The sequence below is a fragment of the Neofelis nebulosa genome, chromosome 2 (genome assembly GCF_028018385.1).
Source record: "Neofelis nebulosa isolate mNeoNeb1 chromosome 2, mNeoNeb1.pri, whole genome shotgun sequence".
Taxonomy (NCBI): Eukaryota; Metazoa; Chordata; class Mammalia; order Carnivora; family Felidae; genus Neofelis; species Neofelis nebulosa.
This window is the reverse complement of record NC_080783.1, coordinates 61,610,285-61,632,401: the sequence shown is the minus strand read 5'-3', so window position 1 is coordinate 61,632,401 and position 22,117 is coordinate 61,610,285. Positions and strand designations below refer to the sequence as shown.

Below are 22,117 nucleotides of genomic sequence, written 5' to 3'. Positions count from 1 at the left end.
GTGAGTTGATACTGCCTTAAAGATAGACCAGGTAGCTGTGTCTTCTGATTTTTCACATCACCATTTCATCATGTATGGCAATTACACGTTAATCCTGAGCTGGAGATATTTTGCTCGCTCCTGTGTTGAAATGTACATTTTTTCCCAGTGGAAACTATTTGGACAGATTTGTATAATTTTACCACAGACATGTTTTAAATGGTCAGTGTACAATAATTTGTCCTAAGTGTGACATTAGTTGCAAGGTTTTCTATTTGACAGCTAATAGCCAAGACTTCTAGAAATCTCTTAAGGGAAAAGAAAATCAGAAAAATTAAAAGTATGATTTATGTGCAGCATTGCTATGATGCTATAAAGGCCTGTAATTGAAGAATTTTCTAATTTATTCTGAACCTTGGAAAGTTGGAGATTTAAGTTAGCTGTTTGATTAAGAGTTAACTGATAGAATGGTAGAGCCATTCCAAAGTAGTATCTACAGCCTTAAACCCTTCAGTGCTGAAAGCATATTTGATTTTTGTTTTCCAGAAATGGCCTTAAGTGGCATAAATTGCCTCTTAGCGACCTCTACTACATGATTTATAGCTAATTTAAAATTTATAAAACATTATGAGGGATAAGTTAATAGCATTAAATAGTGAGTCTACTAATATATTGCTATGTGCAGGTAAATTATCAACTTGGTAATATAACCTCTTTGACTATTTTGATGACGTTCATGGATGACTTCTTTGAGTTAAAATGGTATCATAGAATGTTATGATTGACAAAATTCACTGCAGATAATTGTATGAGTAATAGTGGTTAGCCAAAATAGGCATCTGAGGTGAATATATAACACTTTTCCTTCAAAAAACTTAAATTTCACTTGAAATGTCTTGGATGATTTCAGATTATTGAGGCTTATCTAGTTTAACTGAAGGATTTTGCTAAAACTATAAAAGGCTAAAATCTGGCAATAATTTTGCTATGCAAAAGTGAATTTTAGCTTTACCAAATCCATCCGTGTTTTTTTTATTATAAAAATACTACCTATAGTTTCAAAAACTAAAATAAAATCTTTCCTCCAGATGAATTTTTGACAAACATCCTCTACATAAAATTGCATAAATACAATGAAAAGTACATTGTACAAAAGTTTGAGATACTCATACTTGATTTTCAACAGAATACGTTGTCCATTTACTTAAAATGTGTTACCTGTTAAATAATCTTTTTTTCTTTTTTCAATACTGTTGTGATATTTATATCTACGCTTTTGTGTCTCTAGGGAAGGTTTCCACAATTCCTAACCACGAATAGCAGTTTCATACTGTGGATAAATAGAAATAACTGTACTTTTTAAATTTACTAGGTAAAAACTTTTGTGGGAACTCCTTCATTACATATCATTTGGAGATTACTTACTAGAACTCTATTGAGAATGGTTTTCATTTAATGACTATAACGTGTATTCAAAATTAAGTCCACTCTCCCAGAGTATACAGTATTAGTACATTATTTAAAATACATTTTTTTTGCAAATATTTCATGTCCTATGTAAACTTAAGTTTTTAACTTTAAAAATTTAGACTGATCAGAAGAAGGAAACAGTTGCTCCTGTGCAAGAAGAATCAGATCTTGAAAAAAAAAGAAGAGAAGCTGAAGCATTGCTTCAAAGCATGGGGCTAACTCCAGAATCCCCCATTGGTAAGGATAAGAATATATCCATTTATAAGAGATAGATTTTATTTAGCTTAGACATATCTGAGATGAATGAATTGACTTTAATATGTTTTGCATATTTTTCTTACTTGTGTCTCTTAAAAATGACTAATCTTACAATTTATTCAGAATTATCTTTTTTCACATGTGCCAATACATGGTTATTTTGTTTGTTTAAAAGAGCTGCAAGATTAGGTATACTTATTAACATACAGTGAACAACCAATTGACTTTTATTGTTCAATCAGTAATTTATTTCAACATTTGTTGAATAAGTTTTCTGTGGTATACTGTATTTAACTCAAAGATAACTGTGATTCCTGGTCTTAACTCTATATTTCTTTCTGTAGGTTAAAGAGAGGTATAATGAGTCACAGTTCTAAAAGCTTATTAGTATTCAGAGGTAGAGGAAGGAAAGGATACACCTCTGCTGTCATTGCCAATAAGGGAAGTAATATTGGTAGCTTATTTTGGCAGTGATTTGCCTTGTTCTGCTTTTGTGCTATTCATTTTGATAACAGTACTAAACCAAAAAGCTGAGGTAGTAGAGGTACTGAAGACAATCTAGTTACATATCAGAAAGCATTAAATATTTAAATGAGCTGGGTGCTGTTACGTAGTATTTTAGTTTGATATGGCCTTTATCATTTCTGGTTCGTTTGTGGGTTAATTCCATCTAGTTCAGGGTACATATATTTTAGAAATAGTAACTGCTGTTTGCCTCTTGTGAAACTACAATATAACTATTTCTAGAGCTCATATTTCTAAAAGGTTTCAAGATGAAAAACTAGTTACTCTCTTAGTCTGCTTCATTGTTATTTCTTTCAGCTCATTTGCCTTTCTTTATGGTAGAATTTGAAGATTGAAATATAGTAACTTGAATTGTATTTATTTATTTATTTTGAATTGTCTTTATTTAATAAGCTAATGTTGCATAATGGCAGTTTTAAAAGTAAATGAATCATAACACTATTGTTAAAAAAATACTCTAGTAACTAAACCAAGTTGCTTGTTAGTTGCATAGACTATAATCAGTTTTTCTGAGTCTTTGGCTTCATTTTTCTCCTATAGGAATTTTTTCCCTTTTCTGTTTTTAGGATTTCATTTTCATGGAATTCACTTGCTCATAATTCTCAGTTCATATTCGTTATCAATTCTTGAAAGGACAGTCTTTTTTAAAATTTTTAAATTTTTTTTAATGTTTATTATTTTTGAGAGAGAGAGAGACACAGAGCGTGAGTCGGCGGCGGGGGGGCGGGGGGCAGAGAGAGAGACAGAGAGACAGACAGACAGACATAGTATCTGAAGCAGGCTCCAAGCTCTGAACTGTTAGCACAGATCCCGCCTTGGGACTCGAACCCATAAGCCGAGATATGACCTGAATCGAAGTCTGACGCTTAACCGACTGAACCACCCTTGTGCCTTGAAAGTATGGTCTTTCAGTGTGTGGGTGTGGGTATGTGGGTGTGCATTTCTCCCTCATTCCCCATCTCCAATTCCATTCTCCTTCCTAGTCTTGCATTAAGTTCCCATTCTTGCATTTTTAACATATATCCTCTTGATCTGTCCTACATGTGCTTACGTATTTCAGGGTTTCATATTTATGTATATTTTACACACATAAACGGCATTGTGCTGTGTGTGTCATTCTGTTTATACCTTTTTGTCAAGTAGCATTTGAGAGCTACCTATGTTGCCAAATACAGATCTAGGTATTTATTTTTGACTGACACCTAATATTCTATTCTGTACCATATTTTACCTGTTTCCCAGCAATAGTCACTTGGCTTGCTTCTCTCTCTTTGCTTCGCTCTCACAAGGAACACTGCAAAGAATATATACTTTCTCTTTGAGAACTGTGGAAGAGTTTCTTTGGGATGTAAACCTGAGAGTTGATTTGCTATGTTATTTGTATGGGCTTACTTACATTTATTAGATTCTACATACCACTTTCAAAAATGACCCTCCCAGGGGCGCCTGGGTGGCGCAGTCGGTTAAGCGTCCGACTTCAGCCAGGTCACGATCTCGCGGTCCGTGAGTTCGAGCCCCGCGTCAGGCTCTGGGCTGATGGCTCGGAGCCTGGAGCCTGTTTCCGATTCTGTGTCTCCCTCTCTCTCTGCCCCTCCCCCGTTCATGCTCTGTCTCTCTCTGTCCCAAAAATAAATAAAAAACGTTGAAAAAAAAAATTTAAAAAAAAAAAAAAAAAAAAAAATGACCCTCCCAGTACCACTGAATAAGAAAGTAAAAATATTACTGTATCCACATCATCACTTGACCTTCTCCAACTTTCCAGTTTTTGCCACCTTGATGGGTATAAAATGGTATACCAAAAAAATTTTTTAAGTTTATTTATTTACTTAGAGGGGGAGAGAGAGAATGAATGGGGGAGAGTCAGAGAGAGAGAAGGGGACAGAGGATCTGAAGCGGGCTCTGTGCTGACAGCCAAGAGCCCAATGTGGGGCTTGAACTCACAAACCATGAGATCATGATCTGAGCCAAAGTCGGATGCTTAACCCACTGAGCCACCTAGACGCCCTTACCAAAATGTTTTAATATAAATTTATCTCTTTATAGTGAGGTTGACCATTTCTCAAATATCTGTTATATTCTCTTCTGTGAATTGCATATTCATATCTTTTGCCCATTTACCATTGGAGTTGTAGGAGGTCCTTGTATATTTTAGGGGAGGACTTCTTTATTTTATTTTTTTAACACAAATACCTCTCCCAGGCTATTACCTGTTAACTCTGTTGATAGTATCTTTCATTGAACCAAATCCTTCATTTTGATAATAGATCTGCCAATTATAACCCTTTTTTTGTACCTTTTTAAAAAAATTTTTTTAATGTTTATTTATTTCTGAGACAGAGAGAGACAAAGCATGAGTGGGTGTGGGGCAGAGAGAGAGGGAGACACAGAATCCGAAGCAGGCTCCAGGCTCCGAGCTGTCAGCACGGAGCCCGACATGGGGCTTGAACTCACAAATGGTGAGATCATGACCTGAGCCAAAGTCAGTTGCTCAACCATCTGAGCCACCCAGACGCCCCTGGTCTTTTTTTTTTTTTTTTTTTTTTTTTTTTTTTTTTTTAAAGAAATACTATCTTTGAGGACACAATATATATTCTCCTACATTTTTTTTCTGTTAGGCTTTATAGTTTTAGCTTTCACCTTTAGATATTTGGGTTATATTTTTGAATATAGTATGAGGTAGGGATCCAATCTAGTTTTTCTCCATATAGTTAGCTAATTTTCTCAATACTATTTATTAAATAGTCCATCTTTTCCCTCACTGATATCTGATGCCAACTTTGTCGTACAATCAGTTCCCATGTATTCATGGCATTTCTATTTTCACTGTTGATCTAATTTGTTTGATTCTATACTATTAACCCCCAGTTTTAATTACTGTGGCTTTGTATTATATCCTAATTTCTGATAGAGAAAATCACCCCCCTTTTTTCCCCTTTTTCAAAATAGCTCTAGCTTAACAAATTTTTCTTCCCTATAAAAAACTAGTTTAAGTTTCCCCCCCAAAATCTTGCTGCACCATATGTTGCATTTAGTGATATGTTTGTAGTCTTTCTAGATCTAGAAGATTCTTCACACACTACTTTTTGCCCTATGTCATCAAGTTGTTGAAGAGAGTGGGCCAGTTGGTCTCTAGAAGGTCCCACCTCCTGCGTTTGTATGATGGTTTTTCTCACATTTAGCTTTTGTTCCTGTATCTTTTGTATTTCCTCTACCCTGGAAATTTGGTCTAAAAAACTTGTTTGGAACATCTTTGAAAAGAATATCTCATAGAGATTCTGTGTACTTCATATTACATCATATCAGTAGTACATATGCCTGGTTGTTGAGCTATTAGTGATGCCAAGATTGATTACTGAGTTACAATTATGACAGGCAAGTTTCTCCATCATAGTTTTTTGTTGTTATTGTTGTTCTCCTTATGACTATTCAGTAATATCTGGAGATGGTACTTTGGCACCATGTGAATGTTTATTTCTCCATCAACTTTTCACCAAATAGTTTTAATACTTCTTGGTGATCCTTATCTAAATCAGTTGTTTAATTAGGAGTTGCAGAACTGTTTTAATAATTCCATCTTTTCTAGTGCACTTAGTGGCTGAAATTCTTCTGTAAAGGGGAGCTTTCTCTCATAATAGATTTATTTGGTTACCCTAAATGAATTTCCTGTTAGAAAAGCAGAAGACATGCTTAGTTTTTTTTCACTTTAATTACTAAGAGTCACCTCCGGGGATTGCCAGAGATTTTGTGTGTATTTTTTAAAAAGATTAGCCAGTACTGTATTTAGAATCTTTGTATATATATTCATAAGTAAATTTGTGTGTAATTTTCTTATACTGTTCAAGTTCATTGGCCATCATGGTTATGATTTTATCTTTTTTTTTTTAATTAATTTATTTTGAGAGAGAGCAGGGGAGGCAGGAGGAGAGATTGAGAGAGAGAAGGAGAATGAATCCCAAGCAGGCTCTGCACTGTCAGCACAAAGCCCAGTGCGGGGCCGGAACTTGAAAACTACGAGATCATGACCTGAGCCAAAATCAACAGTCAGATGCTTAACTGACTGAGCCACCCAGGCGCCCCTGGTTATGATTTTAAAATAAATTAGACAGCTTTCCCTTTTGATATTTTGTACAACAGCTTGTAAAAGGTAGATGTTACTTTTCCCTTTAAAACTTGGTAGAATTCAACTGTAAAACTGCCTGGGATTGCAACTTTTTTTCCCAGGGAGTAGTTGGGAGCAGAGATTATTCACCATTTCTAGTCTTCTTTTAAAGTTATAGTCTATTCAGGTTTTCTATTCCTTTTTGTATCGGTTGATTTTTTAAAAATAATAATAAACATTTATTATCTCTCATAGTTTCTGCCTGTCAGGAATTTGGTAGTGACTTAGCTGACTGGCATTGGTTCCTGGTCTCTCATGGCATTGAAGTCAAGATGTCAGTCAGAGCTGCAGTCATCTGAAGGCATGCTTATTACTAGGATTTGCTTTCAAGGTGCCTCACCTACATGGCTGGCAGTTGATATTGGCTATTGGTAGTGGGAGTCCTGAGTTCCTCTCCACACAGAACTGCTTGAGTATCCTTGCAGAATGTCAGTTTCTCCCAGAATGAGCAATCCAAAGATAGAGAGAACCAGGAAAAAAGCTATTCTTTTTGACTTATTCTTGGAAATCATAGAGCATCAATTCCACCACATCCTGTCAACTGGAATTCACAAAGAATTTGGATATTTTTTAAAACTGCCAAAACTGCAACAAATTCATCGTTCTCTTTATATTCTGAAATGATTTTTTTTTTCCTTTTACTGTATTAATACAATGATTTATAATGATAGTTTTTCTAATGTAAATGCATATTTACATTCTGGAACAAATCCCACTTAGTTATGAGATAATTTTTTTCTTATACATTGCTGAATTCATTTGCTAATATTTTATTGAGGAGTTCTTTATGCTCATAAGAGAATCATGCCTGTAATTTTTTTCCTTTTATTATATCTTGTCTGGCTCTATTATAATAGTTATAATAGCCACCTTAAATGGGTTGTGTGGTTTTCCATCTTCTTCTGTTCTCTGACAGATGCCTAAAGATCTTTCTAGTATTTATTTAAAATTAGACTTGAAGAATACAGGATACAGATGAAGTCAGTGTCCGTAGAACTTTCTTGACAGTAATCCATAATAAAAAATATATTTTATATCATGACCCAGGATGGATACTTGTTTTCCTTTTCACTACAGAATGTACTTAGTAAACATTTTTGAATTGTAGAAGTATAAAATACTGCTAGAATATTCAAGAGGATTTATTAAAAACACCACTCTCTGATTTTCCTAAAACAGACTTTTTTCTTTTTTTTTTTTTTTAATTCTGAAAGGAATTTGTTTTATAATTTTATTTATTTTTTTGAAAAGATTTGATTTTTTTAAAAAGTTACAGCTAGTTGGGGCGCCTGGGTGGCGCAGTCGGTTAAGCGTCCGACTTCAGCCAGGTCACGATCTCGCGGTCCGTGAGTTCGAGCCCCGCGTCAGGCTCTGGGCTGAAGGCTCGGAGCCTGGAGCCTGTTTCCGATTCTGTGTCTCCCTCTCTCTCTGCCCCTCCCCCGTTCATGCTCTGTCTCTCTCTGTCCCAAAAATAAATAAAAAACGTTGAAAAAAAAAAAATTTAAAAAGTTACAGCTAGGGACACCTCAGTGGCTCATTCGGTTAAGTGCCTGACTTTCAACTCAGGTCATGATCTCATGGCTCGTGAGTTCGAGCCCTGCATCAGGCTCTGTGCTGACAGCTCAGAGCCTGGAGCCTGTTTCTGATTCAGTGTCTCCCTCTCTTTCTGCCCCTCTCCTGCTCACACTCTGTCTCTCTCTCAAAAATAAACTTTAAAGAAATTATTTAAAAAAATATATATATATATAGCTAATAAAATCTCTTTTAGCTTCTCTTTGTTGGTAGATTCTTACTTGGTGAGTTGACTACTTTTTGTCAGGAATCCTCGAGAGCAGGGACAGTAGCATTTTTATCCCTGGTGTCCAGCACAGGCTAGACATTTAAATGTTTGTTCAATTATTACTAGGTCATATGTCTTTCTCTACCTTGTAAGGCCAAATAAAAGCCATCTGCTTTAAAAGTAATAACAAAATGTAATTGTTTAAATTTCAGAAAAAAGCGTCGTGGAAATTGAAATTTTAATATTTCATAAAAGAAGCATGGGTTGTTTTTTGTGTGTGTTTTGTTTTGTTTTTAAATAAATTTAAGTGGCTAGTCAAAGTTAATTTTATTTTATTTTTTTATTTTTTTATTTTTTTTTATTTTTAAAAAATTTTTTAACATTTATTTATCTTTGAGACAGAGACAGACAGAGCTTGAATGGGGGAGGGTCAGAGAGAGAGGGAGACACAGAATCTGAAACAGGCTCCGGGCTCCAAGCTGTCAGCACAGAGCCCGTCACGGGGCTTGAACCCACGGACTGCGAGATCATGACCCGAGCCAAAATCGGACACTTAACCAACTGAGCCACCCAGGTGCCCCAAAGAAAGTTAATTTTAGATACAACTTTCAAACATGTTGTATCCAGTGTGGAGCTCTTAAATGATGATTGAAAAAAAGTGAAGTGAATCTCTTTTGTATGTGTAATTACTGTTTTGACCATCTTATAGAGAGATGAAAACAGATACTGTCAATTAGTCTGTAGCCTGAGTCCGTGTCAGTAGGACACAGTACATTGATTAGTATGATAGTTTATTATCTGTATTTTCTTTTATTAGGAAGAAACAAAAGGACTTTGCTAGTCAAAAATAAGTACTTCATTTATTTCCCTCATCCTTTGTAACTTTTCAATACCTTAAATCTCATTTTTTGCCAGTTTTATTGAGAAGTAATTGACATGTCACTATATAAGTTTACTTATTTGTAGTGGTGTGATTTATGTATATTGTAAAATGATTACCACAATAGGTTTAGTTAACATCCATCATCTCATACAGATATACTAAGAAGAAAAGAAAAAAAAAATTTCTTCTTATGGTGAGAACTCTTAGAATCTACTCTTTTAACAACTTTCCTATGTACCATATAATAGTATTAACTGTAGGTCATGTTGTAGGTTATATCAATAATATTTATTTATCTTAAAACTGGTAAATCTGATTTTTAGATAGAATGAATGTTTCCCATGTACCAAGTCATTTCTTCAAGGTTAGACTGATTTTAACAAATGGTTCCTTAAAGTATATTAATGCTACAGAATTTTATTTTTATATATTAATTTCTTTTAAAAAACTTATCTGATGCTCTGAACTACATTGAAAAGAATAAAGGAAATGAAACGTTTAGGGGAAATTAGTGGCAGATATTTAAACTTCATTATCAGGAGAAGGGGCCATAGAAAGAGAGAAAACATTTTTAGATGTTTGTTTATTTCTAGAGAGATGGGAGGGGCAGAGAGAGAGGAGAGAGAGAATCCCATGCTTACAGTGGGAAGCCCGACCTCAGGCTTGATCTCACGAACCATGAGATGATGATGCCCTGAGCTGAAATCAGGAGTGGGATGCTGAGCCATAGACACCCCATAGAAAGGGAGAAATTAATATTTAAGAGAATTCATGTTTAAAGCAACACCTTTCAGGACAAAAAGAGGAAGTTATGAAAAAGTTATTTAAATGTTATTTTTCCAGGCTAAGAGTATCCACAAGGGGGCATTATTGTAATGTGTGCTGTGTTTGAATGTTAAGTATCATTGATTACCTAGACAAGGTCTTACAACTTTGGGTTATCTCAGAAGCTCACTTCTTCCATTTTACTGTCTATACTAGCTCTTACTCCATACATTCGCTTTCCTTGGTTGTTCACTTTTTCTAGGTTCTACTTCCTGGCAAAAGCCCCTTCTTGCCAGAGGCTTTCTTCTACATGAGAAATAATTGGGCTATGCATCATCCTTCATCTCTTGAGACTTGTGTGGTTCTGAGTTGTCAACTCAAACTTAAGTCTAATTGTAAATCTAGGTGCATTCCTAGTTCCCTTCTCATTTAAAAATAGTCTAGGTGAGGGGCGCCTGGGTGGCTCAGTCGGTTAAGCGTCCGACTTCAGCCAGGTCACGATCTCGCGGTCCGTGAGTTCGAGCCCCGCGTCGGGCTCTGGGCTGATGGCTCAGAGCCTGGAGCCTGCTTCCGATTCTGTGTCTCCCTCTCTCTCTGCCCCTCCCCCGTTCATGCTCTGTCTCTCTCTGTCTCAAAAATAAATAAACGTTAAAAAAAAATTTTTTTTTAATAAAAAAAAAAAAAAATAGTCTAGTTGTTTCTTTGTGTGCCAAAAGGCAGCAGTGTTAATTTTACATCCTTGGAAGGCCAAGATCTAAACTGGCAGGAAAGGCCTTCTTGATTGGGTTTTTGTTCTAGAGAATTAAAAAGTCACAGTCTTTCAATACTACTTAAGTGATTAGTGAAGGCCATGGTGCAGATTTGTTTACCAGTTTACTCCATGTATCTCCCCTGGTTTTCAAAAAAGGAAATAGGATCTTTGCTCTAGACTTCTAAGAAGCTTGAACTTGTTAAACATTGACATATGGTAATGTTAAATCTAGTAATGTGATTCAATCACTGTTCTTACTAAACATTTTATCTCTGATACTTGGCAAAAGCTAATTAGTAATGGCTTTTGTTATTTTCAAAGCTGATTGGACTGTTAAACCATCTTTGCAAATGAATTCTAGAGTTGAGTCTTGAGATTTGAGGGACTGAGTTCAGAGGTGTTTTTTGTTTTTTTGGTTTTTTAACCTCCTTGAATACATGCTGTTTGTTCTTGGGAGGTTGTTGAATCTGGGAGTATGGAGGCGTTGCCTTGTTGTGCAATTGCTGTAGTCTTTGATTTTTTAGACTAATTAGGTTGAAATATGGTAGTGACCAAATAACATTATCATTCCCCTTTTTCTGTTAATATTACTCCTTTTTCAATAATGGTAATTTTCTTTTTCTAGGCTTGTCCCTTCTGTAGTATACATTATTTATTATTGCAAGATGAAGTTGGTGAGCCAGATAATAATTTTGAGTCTTTAATGAGTCCTCTCCATAGGTTGCTTGAAAAATACCTTTTGTGAGAAATAATATAGTTCTAGGATGGAGATTTTTATTGAATTACAAATTTGATGTCGTGGCAATTAATTTTGCTTCTGTCTAATAAACTATGGTAATTTGGTAGCATCACCCCTGTAATTTATTTTTTATTTGGGGAACTTTTACTTCTGACACTTTAAATGGCTAGGTTAGTGTATTTATTTTGTGTATAATTACTTTTTAACTTGTTTCCATAAAGAACTTGAGGTAACATTTTTTTATAGTGTAGTCTTAACCAGTATGATACTGTTGAATTTATTGAGTGGAGTCACTGATACTTAACAGTCATCAGAAAGGGTAACAAATATGGTAACCATATTAAACTGCAAAAGAATTTTATAGTTCACCACAAATAGATTGATAGAAATATTACTGTTTTCCTCCAATCTTTGCAATATGTATACCTAGACAAATTATTTTCCTAAGCATGAAGTTAAGTATGTAACTTAAAGAATACAAAATTTCTTCTTTAAAAATCTTTAATATGAAAAAATCATGGTGTCTCACTATATATAATAAACATATTTGTGCTTTACAGCATAGTTGGCAAGCCCCTGTTAGATACTATTTATTCCTGTATTTATTCCTGTTGGGATTTAGACTAGGGGAAGCCTCACATTGAGAGATATACAAAAAGATGAGGAAATGTGATCTAAGTGAAGTTAGGGGACATTAATATTCCTTTATTGATACAGATCATGATATCATGATACAGATCATGATACAGATCATGTTTAGCTACTTTGAGTTGTACACACAGCACCTAGCACAGTGCCATCCACCTGTAAACTATATGAAGGTGTCCTGGTTTTTCATTGTTTCTGAGAGATTTAATCACAAAGTTAGAAACATTTGATTTTAAGCAAGAATTAACCACTATGTCTTGGGAAACCTTCTAGCTATGATTTTTTTCCCCTTCTAATCTTACTATTGGTTACCAATAGAATTTACCATTGAAAACATAGGGATGGTTAGTTTTGTACCTGTGTTTAAGATGTAATTCATCGTAGGGGCAGCCGGCTAGCTCAGTTGGTAGAGCATGCAACTCTTGGTCTTGGGGTCATGAGTTCAAGCCCCACATTGGGTGGTTACAAAAACAATGTAATTCATCATACTAGTACATTTTGTTAGATTAGCAAACCCCCTTTTTTATTGTATCATGTATAAACAATTAAACATAATTTCAAGGATTCAGTGAATGCAACTATCCCCAAAACAGATTTTTAATTAAATATATACTTCTTTAGATTAGTTCCTTTATAACTAGGAACTCACCTTCTTTTCAATACACTATTAAAACAGCAGCTTGCAGCTCAACATAAAATGTGTTAGTCACTTAATATTGTATACTGAAAAATTATTTTAAAAAGATACTTGGGATGGGGGACATTTATGGTAAAATTTAACCAGAAGATGGCAGTGATGATCCTCCTATACTTCCTGCAATGGTAATCAAAATGTTTTACAAACGTAATAGCATGAAATGTGCACGTTTAATTGTTGGTATATAATGTTAAGAGTGATGATTTAGGGGAAAGCATTTGCTGTTTGTTTTATATACTATGAAAAATGTATATTTTTCTATAAGAAGGGATTAAGAATATTTTGGGTGTCTGTATCTTTGTTTGTACACTTCAGTTTTTTCTGAATACTGGGGTAAGGAAGTTATCATAAGTCTTGCCTTGTTTAAGTTGCATGCATCACTTTATGTTATGCATCATGTCTAGAAGGCATGCTATTTTATGGCCTGTTTACATTTTTCACCCAAATTGCTGGAAACTAATGGACATTTTAAAGGAGCCATTCCTTTAGCTGTAGTCATTTCTCTAAATTGGCCCCTTTTCTTGTTGGGGCGGGGGAGGGGGAAATGAGATCATTTAAGGCATTAATTCCTAAAATAAAAAGTTGTTAGACAAAAAATAACATTTTGAAATATCAGAAAATCAGAAAGCAAATGACTTCTGAAGAATATTTCAGAGTTTTGATTTTGACAGCAATTATAAATAATATTTATAATCTGGTGATCTTAAAAGTGAGAAGTTAGGGGAGAAGGAATGCTCTCCTTTGAAAATTAGTGCCCACATTTGGTGTTGGCTGGGATGAAGATGCATCCTTTCATAATCTTGCTTTTTTTTTTTTTTTAATATAAAGCCCAAATGCATTTTGCCAGAGAAATTGCATGAATCGTCAGCATGCATTGTTAACTTTGTCTTTTTCCTCTTCTTTCTACTGTTCATTTTCATTCATGTATTTTTGTTTTTTGGTTTGCCATTTTTTCTTTTTTGTTAATTACTTCATGTTAAATTACTTTTGAAACGTCATAAGCTGAGCAACCTCTCCGTGTAGTAACAGCGGATACCTGTCTATTTCACTATTTAGTCCCTCCTCCTATGTCTCCATCCTCCAAATCTGTGAGCACACCAAGTGAAGCTGGAAGCCAAGACTCTGGAGATGGCGCAGTGGGATCTAGGTACAGTAAATTTTTAAAAATATTTTAATGATAGAATGCATTTAGTGCCCAGATACCATTGATGCTTTAGAGGGATTCTAAATAGTTGTGTTGAACCTAACATTTTGAAATCTAAATTGTCATAGAAGTTATTTGTTATAAATTGGGGGAAATTTTTTTAATAGTATTTTAATTGTCCCCCTTGATTAAATCAGACTGATTTTATGGTATTTTATATTGAAAATAGAGTTTTAATTCATTTAATTTTTTTATGTCTAAGCCTACTGCATGAGTTATTGTGTAAAGGTTTTGTATATATAATATATATGAAAAATGTAAATAGTGTATAAATAGTGTAAATAGTGTATGATAATATAAAATAGTATAAATATAATAGTATAAATATAGTGTGAAATAGTTTATAAATGGTGTAAAACCTCTTTGTTGTGCTTAATTCTCCATTCAGTAATTGAAAATCTAAAGAATTCACTTAAACATTTCAGTTGTGTTCTATTGAGTCACTAGTTCTAATTAGGATAGAAAATAATAGTGCATAAAATATCAAATAGAGATAACTGCTAAGGAAACATTAAGAGTGTTTACTGTCCTGGGGCGCCTGGGTGGCTCAGTCAGTTAAGCATCAGACTTCAGTTCAGGTCATGATCTTGTAGTCCATGAGTTTGAGCCCTGTGTCGGACTCTGTGCTGACAGCTCAGAGCCTGGAGCCTGCTTTGGATTCTGTGTCTCCCTCTCTCTCTGCCCCTTCCCCCCCCCCCCCACTCTGTCTCTCTCTCTCTCTCTCTCAAAAATAAATAGACATTAAAAACAAATAAAAAAAAAAGAGCGTTTAGTGTCCCAAGGGCAAAATGAAATACAAAATGAAATTTCATGCAAAATGAAATAAGTGAGAGAAAGACAAATATTGAATTATGTCACTTCTGTGTGCAATCTAAGACCTCCCCACCCCCCCCCAAAAAAATCCAAGCCGTAGTTAAAGAGAACAGATTGGTGGTTGCCAGAGGTAGTGGATAGGGGACAGTCGAAATGGGTGAAGAGGCTCAAAGGGGCAAACTTGCAGTTATCAAATAAGTCATGGGAATGTAATGTACAGCATCATCACTACAGTTAATAATAATACTGTATTGCATATTTGAAGATTGCTGAGAGAGTAGATCTTAAAAGTTTTCATCATAAGAAAAATACTATGTATGATGATAGATGTTAACTAGAATTATGGCGATCATTTCACAATATATACAAATATCAAATCATTATTTTACATACCTGAAATTAATATAGTGTTATATGTCAGTTATACCTCACTTGATAAACGTTTACCCCCAAGTTTTTCTGTACTCACGTCTTCCTTGTAAACTGTATTTCATGTTTGTTTTAGGATCCTGCACACATGTTGAGACTTGCTTTTCCAAAGTTCAATAAGATTTCACTTCTTTCCAAAGATTGTATCAAGGAAAGTATTATTATTCCTTTCTGTCATGCTAACAACATGTCTTTTAAAAACAGGATTGAGGCGCCTGGGTGGCTCAGTCAGTTAAGCGCCCGACTCTTGATTTTAGCTCAGGTCATGATCTCAGTTGTGAGACCAAGCCCTGTGTCAGGCTCTGTGCTGAGCATGGAGCCTGCTTGGGATTCTCTGTCTGTCTGTCTGTCTGTCTCTCTCTCTCTCTCTCTGCCCCCTCAATAAATAAACATTAAAAAAAAAATAAAAGGAAAAACAGCATCGTGCTTTTTGACTCCTTGTGAGAGCTGGAATGAGATTAAACATAGTTAAAATCTTTATTCAGAATCCTTATTTTGGGCAGGAAGTTAAATGTCCTCCTCCGAGCAATTTCTTAACACACCGTTTAATAAGAAATAAACATGAGAAGTTCTATCTTCTTCGTGCCTGAGTTCCTCTGATTAAGGTTATAAATAAATAATGAGTATCAAAAAAGCAGGCAAGAAAAAAGAAGCAAGGAACTAGATAATAAACTCAGTATTTTAATTAATTCCTGAATAATCGAGTTATCGTTAACAATTAGAAAACACAAAAGTCTCACCAGTTTGTATTTGAGCTGTGTTTTCCAAAACTGTTTTATAAATAGAACTGAAATTACAAATCTAAGCTATACTGTCATTTGAGGTAAATGATATAATTATCATTTAAGAAAAGTCAGAACTTTTTTTTAGAAATAATAGTACCTTATAAAATAGTATATATTATAAAGACTAAATTTATTTAGTCTACATTCATTTTTAAGGCTAAATTTGTTTCATACTTCATACTTCTGTACTTTTATACAAATGTATTAATATTCTTTTTGTAATAAGCAAGTGGTATTTTCTTTCTTTCTTTCTTTTTTTCTTTCTTTCTCTCTCTCTCTCTCTCTCTCTCTCTCTCTCTCTCTCTCTCTCTCTTTCTTTCGGGAGCCTCTGCACGAGCAGGGGAGGGCTAGAGCAAGAGGGAGAGAGAGAATCCTAAGCAGGTTCCATGCCCAGCACAGAGCCCAATTTGGGGCTTGATCTCACAACCGTGAGATCATGACCTGAGCAAAATTAAGAGTCGGATGCTTAGCTGATTGAGCCATCCAGTCGCCCCAGCAAGTGGTATTTTCAAGAGAAGGCTTTTTTTCCTCTTCTACAACATTCTTGTAATACAAATATTTACCCAAAGAATTATTATATTTATTAAATTTGTTTATTTCATTATACATTATTTTTATGTAGATATTATACTTTGTTCATTTTGCACTCCCTGTTCTTGATTTTGAATAGGAGTAGAAAGATAATTTTAAATGGAGTATTAGCAAGTTTGCTTTCAAAACTACTGTATAACATCTACTTGGTTTTTTAAATTTGAATTAGAGCATGTCCTCCTGATGGGACACCTGGGTAGCTCAGTTGGTTAAGCATCTGACACTGGATTTCGGCTCAGGTCATGATCTCACAGTTCGTGAGTTCAAGCCCCACATCGGGCTCTGTGCTGACAGTGCAGAGCCTGCTTGAGATTCTCTCCTCCCGCCCCCTCTCTGCCCCTCCCCTCGTTTCTCTCTTTCTCAAAATAAATAGACAAACCTCAAAAAATATATTAAAAAAAAGAAGAACATATCCTTCTGAGTTTCACTGGGAAACTTAGAGTTTATTAGAGACCATTGAAATACTGTGAATTGGTATAGGAAGTAAACGCTGTTAAGAAAAATATTTATTTGTATATGGAACACCTTTATCAAATTGCCAATTTAATGTTAAATACTGTATAGGTTACCACAGAAAATAAAATATTCATGGCCCTTGCCTTCATGGAACTTACATTCTAGTGATTACATAATTAATTTTAAGATATTCACTGTACTGAAAAGTTCTAAGCATAGTGTGCTAACTTGTGTTTAAGTTTAAAGTATAGGTTTTTAATGGTAAGTAATAAAACAAGAAAATAGGTACTTAAATATCTTCAGAGGCATTTGTTCTTATTAGATAATGAATATAAAATTTAGTTTCTTCGAAGTTTAACAAGAGGAAAAAAATTCCTCTTTTTGAGTGAGATGACCTTGTTATCTTTTTAATCGTACTACATACATTGTCCACTTTGAGAGCACAGACTCAGTTTTAATCATTAATTTTCAAGAGAGCTGTGTATGTTCTTTTTTATGTATATATGTATACATACAAGAGTAAAAACTATGAGTTCTGCATCATCTCCAGATTCCATAGTAGAGAGATAGTTAATCTTGTTGATTAATTGGTGCTATTGGCAGTGAAATAATAGCATTTCTAAATACATGGCTTTTAAAAAGAATGCTAAGGGGCGCCTGGGTGGCTCAGCTGGTTGAGCATCTGACTTTGGCTCAGGTCATGATCTTACAGCTTGTGAGTTTGAGCCCCGACAGGCTCTGTGTTGACAGCTCAGAGCCTGGAGCCTGCTTCAGATTCTGTGTCCCTCTCTCGCTCTGCCCCTCCCTCACTCATCTTCTGTCTGTCTGTCTGCCTCTCTCTCTCTCTTTCTCTCTCAAGAATAAATAAAACAGGGGCGCCTGGGTGGCCCAGTCGGTTAAGCATCCGACTTTGGCTCGGGTCATGATCTCGCGGTCTGTGAGTTCGAGCCCTGCGTCGGGCTCTGTGCTGACCGCTCAGAGCCTGGAGCCTGTTTCAGATTCTGTGTCTCCCTCTCTCTCTGACCTTCCCCCGTTCATGCTCTGTCTCTCTCTGTCTCAAAAATAAATAAATGTTAAAAAAAAATTTTTTTTTAATAAAAATTAAAATTAAAAAAAGAATAAACAAAACATTTAAAAAAATCTGTTTGAAAAGAATGCTAAGATCTGAGAATGAAACAGAATGAACTTGAACTGAGCAGGCATGTTGGTAATAAAAAAATGAAGAGAATAAAAAGTATCAACGGAAAAATACATGAAGATGTGTGAAATGTATGAACCTCTGCACTTACTTGGCAAGACGTCCAAGATTAGTACACTCAAGAAGTAGGAAAAGATACATTAGACATTACCAAGTATGGTATTAAGACATATCTGAATCACTGTTTCTAAATGCCAAAAATTTCTGTTGGGCTTGGTTATAATTTACGAATAAATATAAAAGGCCATGAAAAGTGTTCTCTCTCTAACTTTGTAGATTTGGAGTTGCATTTCATTAAGTTTCTAGTTCTCTTAGCACTTCTCTTATGTCTAAAATTTCGCTGACAGTTACTCAGTTGGGTAATCCATACTTTGTGTTCCTTTTTCCATTCTTGATGAGTTTTTCTTTCAGGCTTTTAGATTATGTTGGAATTTCACTTTATATGTCTATTGATGCCTTTAATATAATTCTGTATGTTATACAATGTATTTTCAGTAATGGCTGTATTTTGAGGCAAAGTTTTTCTTAATTTTAGACTTAAATGGCATCCTCAATAAGGAGCTGTATGTCACTGATAACAGTTATCCCTCTCATATAATGTAAAGGCTGTGGACAGAACATTCCTTGGAGAGCAGCTCATAGAACCCCCCTCTGATTCAACAAAGCCTAAGTTTGTTGCTGTTCATTGCTTTTAGTACAAAGTAGATCTTCAGAGTGACCTTTACATACATTATACACAATCCTGTTTAAATCCCAGAATCTTTATATTTCTAATATGAAGAATTTCTCTAGCTCAATTCATCTGAAAGTTTTTATTGATAAATTATATAGGAAGTAAAGTATAGAAATGATTTGTTGTATTTAAATATTATAGCTATCTTAGTTATATGTTATAACTTTATATAAATGAGAAACATTTGACAAAAATGGTAGTACTGAATATATTGTGCTTAACTTTTTTATGAAGGACTATGAGCATCATATAGTACTATACCTAATTATCTTATATACTGTTAACTTATAAGAATGCCAGTGTGATAAAGTACCTTTTGTTTTAGTCATATAAGATTTGGCTTAAGTGGAAAAGGTCCCATGTAAGTTATTTATCCAGTAGGCAAGGCTAAAACACAACCAAATATTTATTTAGAATTAATATTCTTTAGGAGTTTATTTAGGTAAGTCCTTTGAACATAAAACACTTTTCCTGGAAAAATTTATCTTTTCCTAGAGACAGAAATCTTTAGTTGCTTTCTAAAGCAGATGACATGTAAGCCCAAGGCAGTGCTTAACCCATAAATTACATAGGGGTCACATTTTGGAAACTTTAGCTTTTTTGTATCCCAGTGGAATAGTCTTTGGTTTTCTTACCAAAAGGCTTATGTGTTGATTCATTTCCTTTACCAATATGACAATTTCCTGCACACATTTAATGCTTTGGGCAAGATTATAATATGTTAACTAAGATGTTTTTACTAATGTTTTTTTAATTAAGAAAATTAAAAGTTTGGCTATTTTTATAGCCTAACTTGATATCCAAAAATAATATATTATTTGTGTTGTATGCTTTGGCTGTTCTTGTCCATTATTACACAATACTAGTTTCCTGTAGTCTCAAAATACTGCCTTTATTCTGGGTTGTATGTTTGCATCTTTAACCACATTATGCTTATGGCATGCACTAAGCATTGAGTGATACCTCTTGTTTTTTTCATACTAACCAGAACATGTGGTTTTTAATTGTGAACAGTATTTTAGCTTACCTATTCATAGAATGTATTTGCTTGACTAACGTATGGCCTTTTTTGCTAACGCTTCATGGTTGTCCTACAACCATTTAGGACGCTGCATTGGGATACAGATCCATCAGTTCTTCAGCTTCACTCAGATTCCGATTTGGGGTATTGAATAGATTTTTTACCTTCCCTCTTTTATAGTTAATTTGATTCTTTGTGAAACTGTCCTAATTTTACTTAAATTTCTAATGTACATTATACAGTTAGGGAAAGAGTTAATATTTTACTGTGACACCTCATTTATCCTCTATCATTAGTGAAAGAAATATTTTATGTATATGATTTTTTAGGTACCCTAAGTTTACCTGTTTAAGTTCCAAAGTCCTTTTTTTTATTTCTGTGTTTTTGATGTAAAATTTTCTAAGCTGTGTTACAAACTTCCCAGATTTTTTCTGATATATGTTCTACATACAATTGAAACTTTTCTGGGTTACTAGATATGAATATTAATTTATTTTCCTATATTAATATTTCCTGATGATTCCTTCCTTAGAAGGTTTCAAGAGGAACAGAGCTGTTGGTCATCTATACCGTGGCCCCAGATTGTATTGATTTATTCATTAATTCATTCATTCACTCATTTATTTATTCCAGTCAAATTATAAATGTTTATAGATGCCATTGTTCCTTACTCAGATAGTTGTTTTACACTGATAATTTGTACCTTCTAAAACACATGACCAACACCTTTTGGAATTATGTCTAAAGTCAGAGTAAGTTTTCCCACTTAATTCTTTGATTATGCATTTTTTTTCCCTTTGAAGCTAAGATATTCCTAAAGTGGAAAACACATTAAAAATTTATTATGGCCCACATTTAGAACCTTAGAGAAAATTAATCCATTTAATGTACCAATTTTATTTTTTTGTACAAGATTTTGAAAATGATGTTTTATAAGAAAAGTTACTATATTACGTATATATGTATATATATGTATTCATGGGTGTGTATGTATGTATGTGTGTATACGTACCCTGTGTGTGTATGTATGTATGTATGTGTGCATACATACCCTGCTTGATATTCTGGAAGTTACAGCAGTGCTTTTATTAGATGTTCTTTTAAGACAGTCTTATAATTGAGAATTTCTTTGGGAGTTTGTAAGCATACCACATTATTTGATTTAGAATTTAGATATTCTAATAAACCAAAAAAAAAGATATTTTTTATTTGATCCATTTTCCTCAGTTACAGTTCTCTTTTTTTGTTTATCAAAAAAGAATATATTCCCTCTGTTTAAAACAGAAGGTGACTTTAGTAGTTTTATGGTATTCAAAATACCTGTTACTTTAGTTCAAGTATAGACAGTCTGTACTATAGTTTGTCCATGTGTGAATCAAGGACAGTACTGACCATGCAGAGATTAGAGATTTAAAATTTTTAATTTAAATTGACTTTATGATTCTCAATTTCTGCAAAGTAGAAAAAAGGCTTTCAAGAGAAACTTATTTTCCATTTTTAAAGCTGAAGTCTCCTAATGGTGAAGGAAATGAAATGTGGACTGAGTGAGGTCTGTATACTTGACTCTTCAGAAAAGTCGAGATTCCTATCCTCCTGCTAAGACAATTTCTTATAACCAACAATATTTAGCAGTCCACTCTGAAATTCTTATCCTCTTACTCTATTATGCACACATTTGCTCTAAGAAACTAAATTATTTTCCATTTTAAGGTGAAAAATAAATGAATGATTCAGAAATATCTTTGTTTTTGCTACCTTCTAAATTTCTTTTCTTAAAATGAAGCCAATTCATTGTCCATCTAAAATTTCTTGAATAAAACAGGGTTTTAAATTACAGTGTTGGATACATAATGTTTAATTCTTAATTTTCCAAAATAACATGATTTGATGTAGTCAAAATGTTTCATTTGTTGTATTTAAAAATATTTGTCTTTATTTAGACGAGGACCTATTAAACTTGGAATGGCTAAAATTACACAAGTTGACTTTCCTCCTCGAGAAATCGTCACATATACAAAGGAAACTCAGACTCCAGTTATGGCTCAGCCCAAAGAAGGTGAATATCTATCCTTAATATGATGAGCATTAAGCTTCCATATTGAATAAATGGATTCTTTCTTTTTTTCTCTTCCTTTTTTTTTTTTTTTTTTTTGGCATATTTTCTTAGGGAAATATGAAACTAATACATTAAGGTTTCTGTATTGATGTATTTGTTTCTTAGAGTTTTAAAACT

The 22,117-nt window shown here is 34.1% G+C and overlaps 1 protein-coding gene across 6 annotated transcripts in view; it reads left to right on the top strand.

Annotated features, from left to right (window-relative positions):
- The window catches only part of DYNC1I2 (dynein cytoplasmic 1 intermediate chain 2), a 59,044-nt gene that overhangs the window by 2,094 nt on the left and 34,833 nt on the right, over positions 1–22,117 (top strand). For 3 of the 6 annotated variants that reach the window (XM_058714094.1, XM_058714085.1, XM_058714101.1), the window contains exons 3-6: positions 1,569–1,686; positions 13,657–13,801; positions 19,969–20,028; positions 21,825–21,940. In XM_058714094.1, the coding sequence (XP_058570077.1) occupies positions 1,569–1,686; positions 13,657–13,801; positions 19,969–20,028; positions 21,825–21,940 (439 nt within the window). The remainder of the gene's footprint in view (positions 1–1,568; positions 1,687–13,656; positions 13,802–19,968; positions 20,029–21,824; positions 21,941–22,117) is intronic. The other 3 variants (XM_058714109.1, XM_058714131.1, XM_058714120.1) reach the window with 3 other exon arrangements.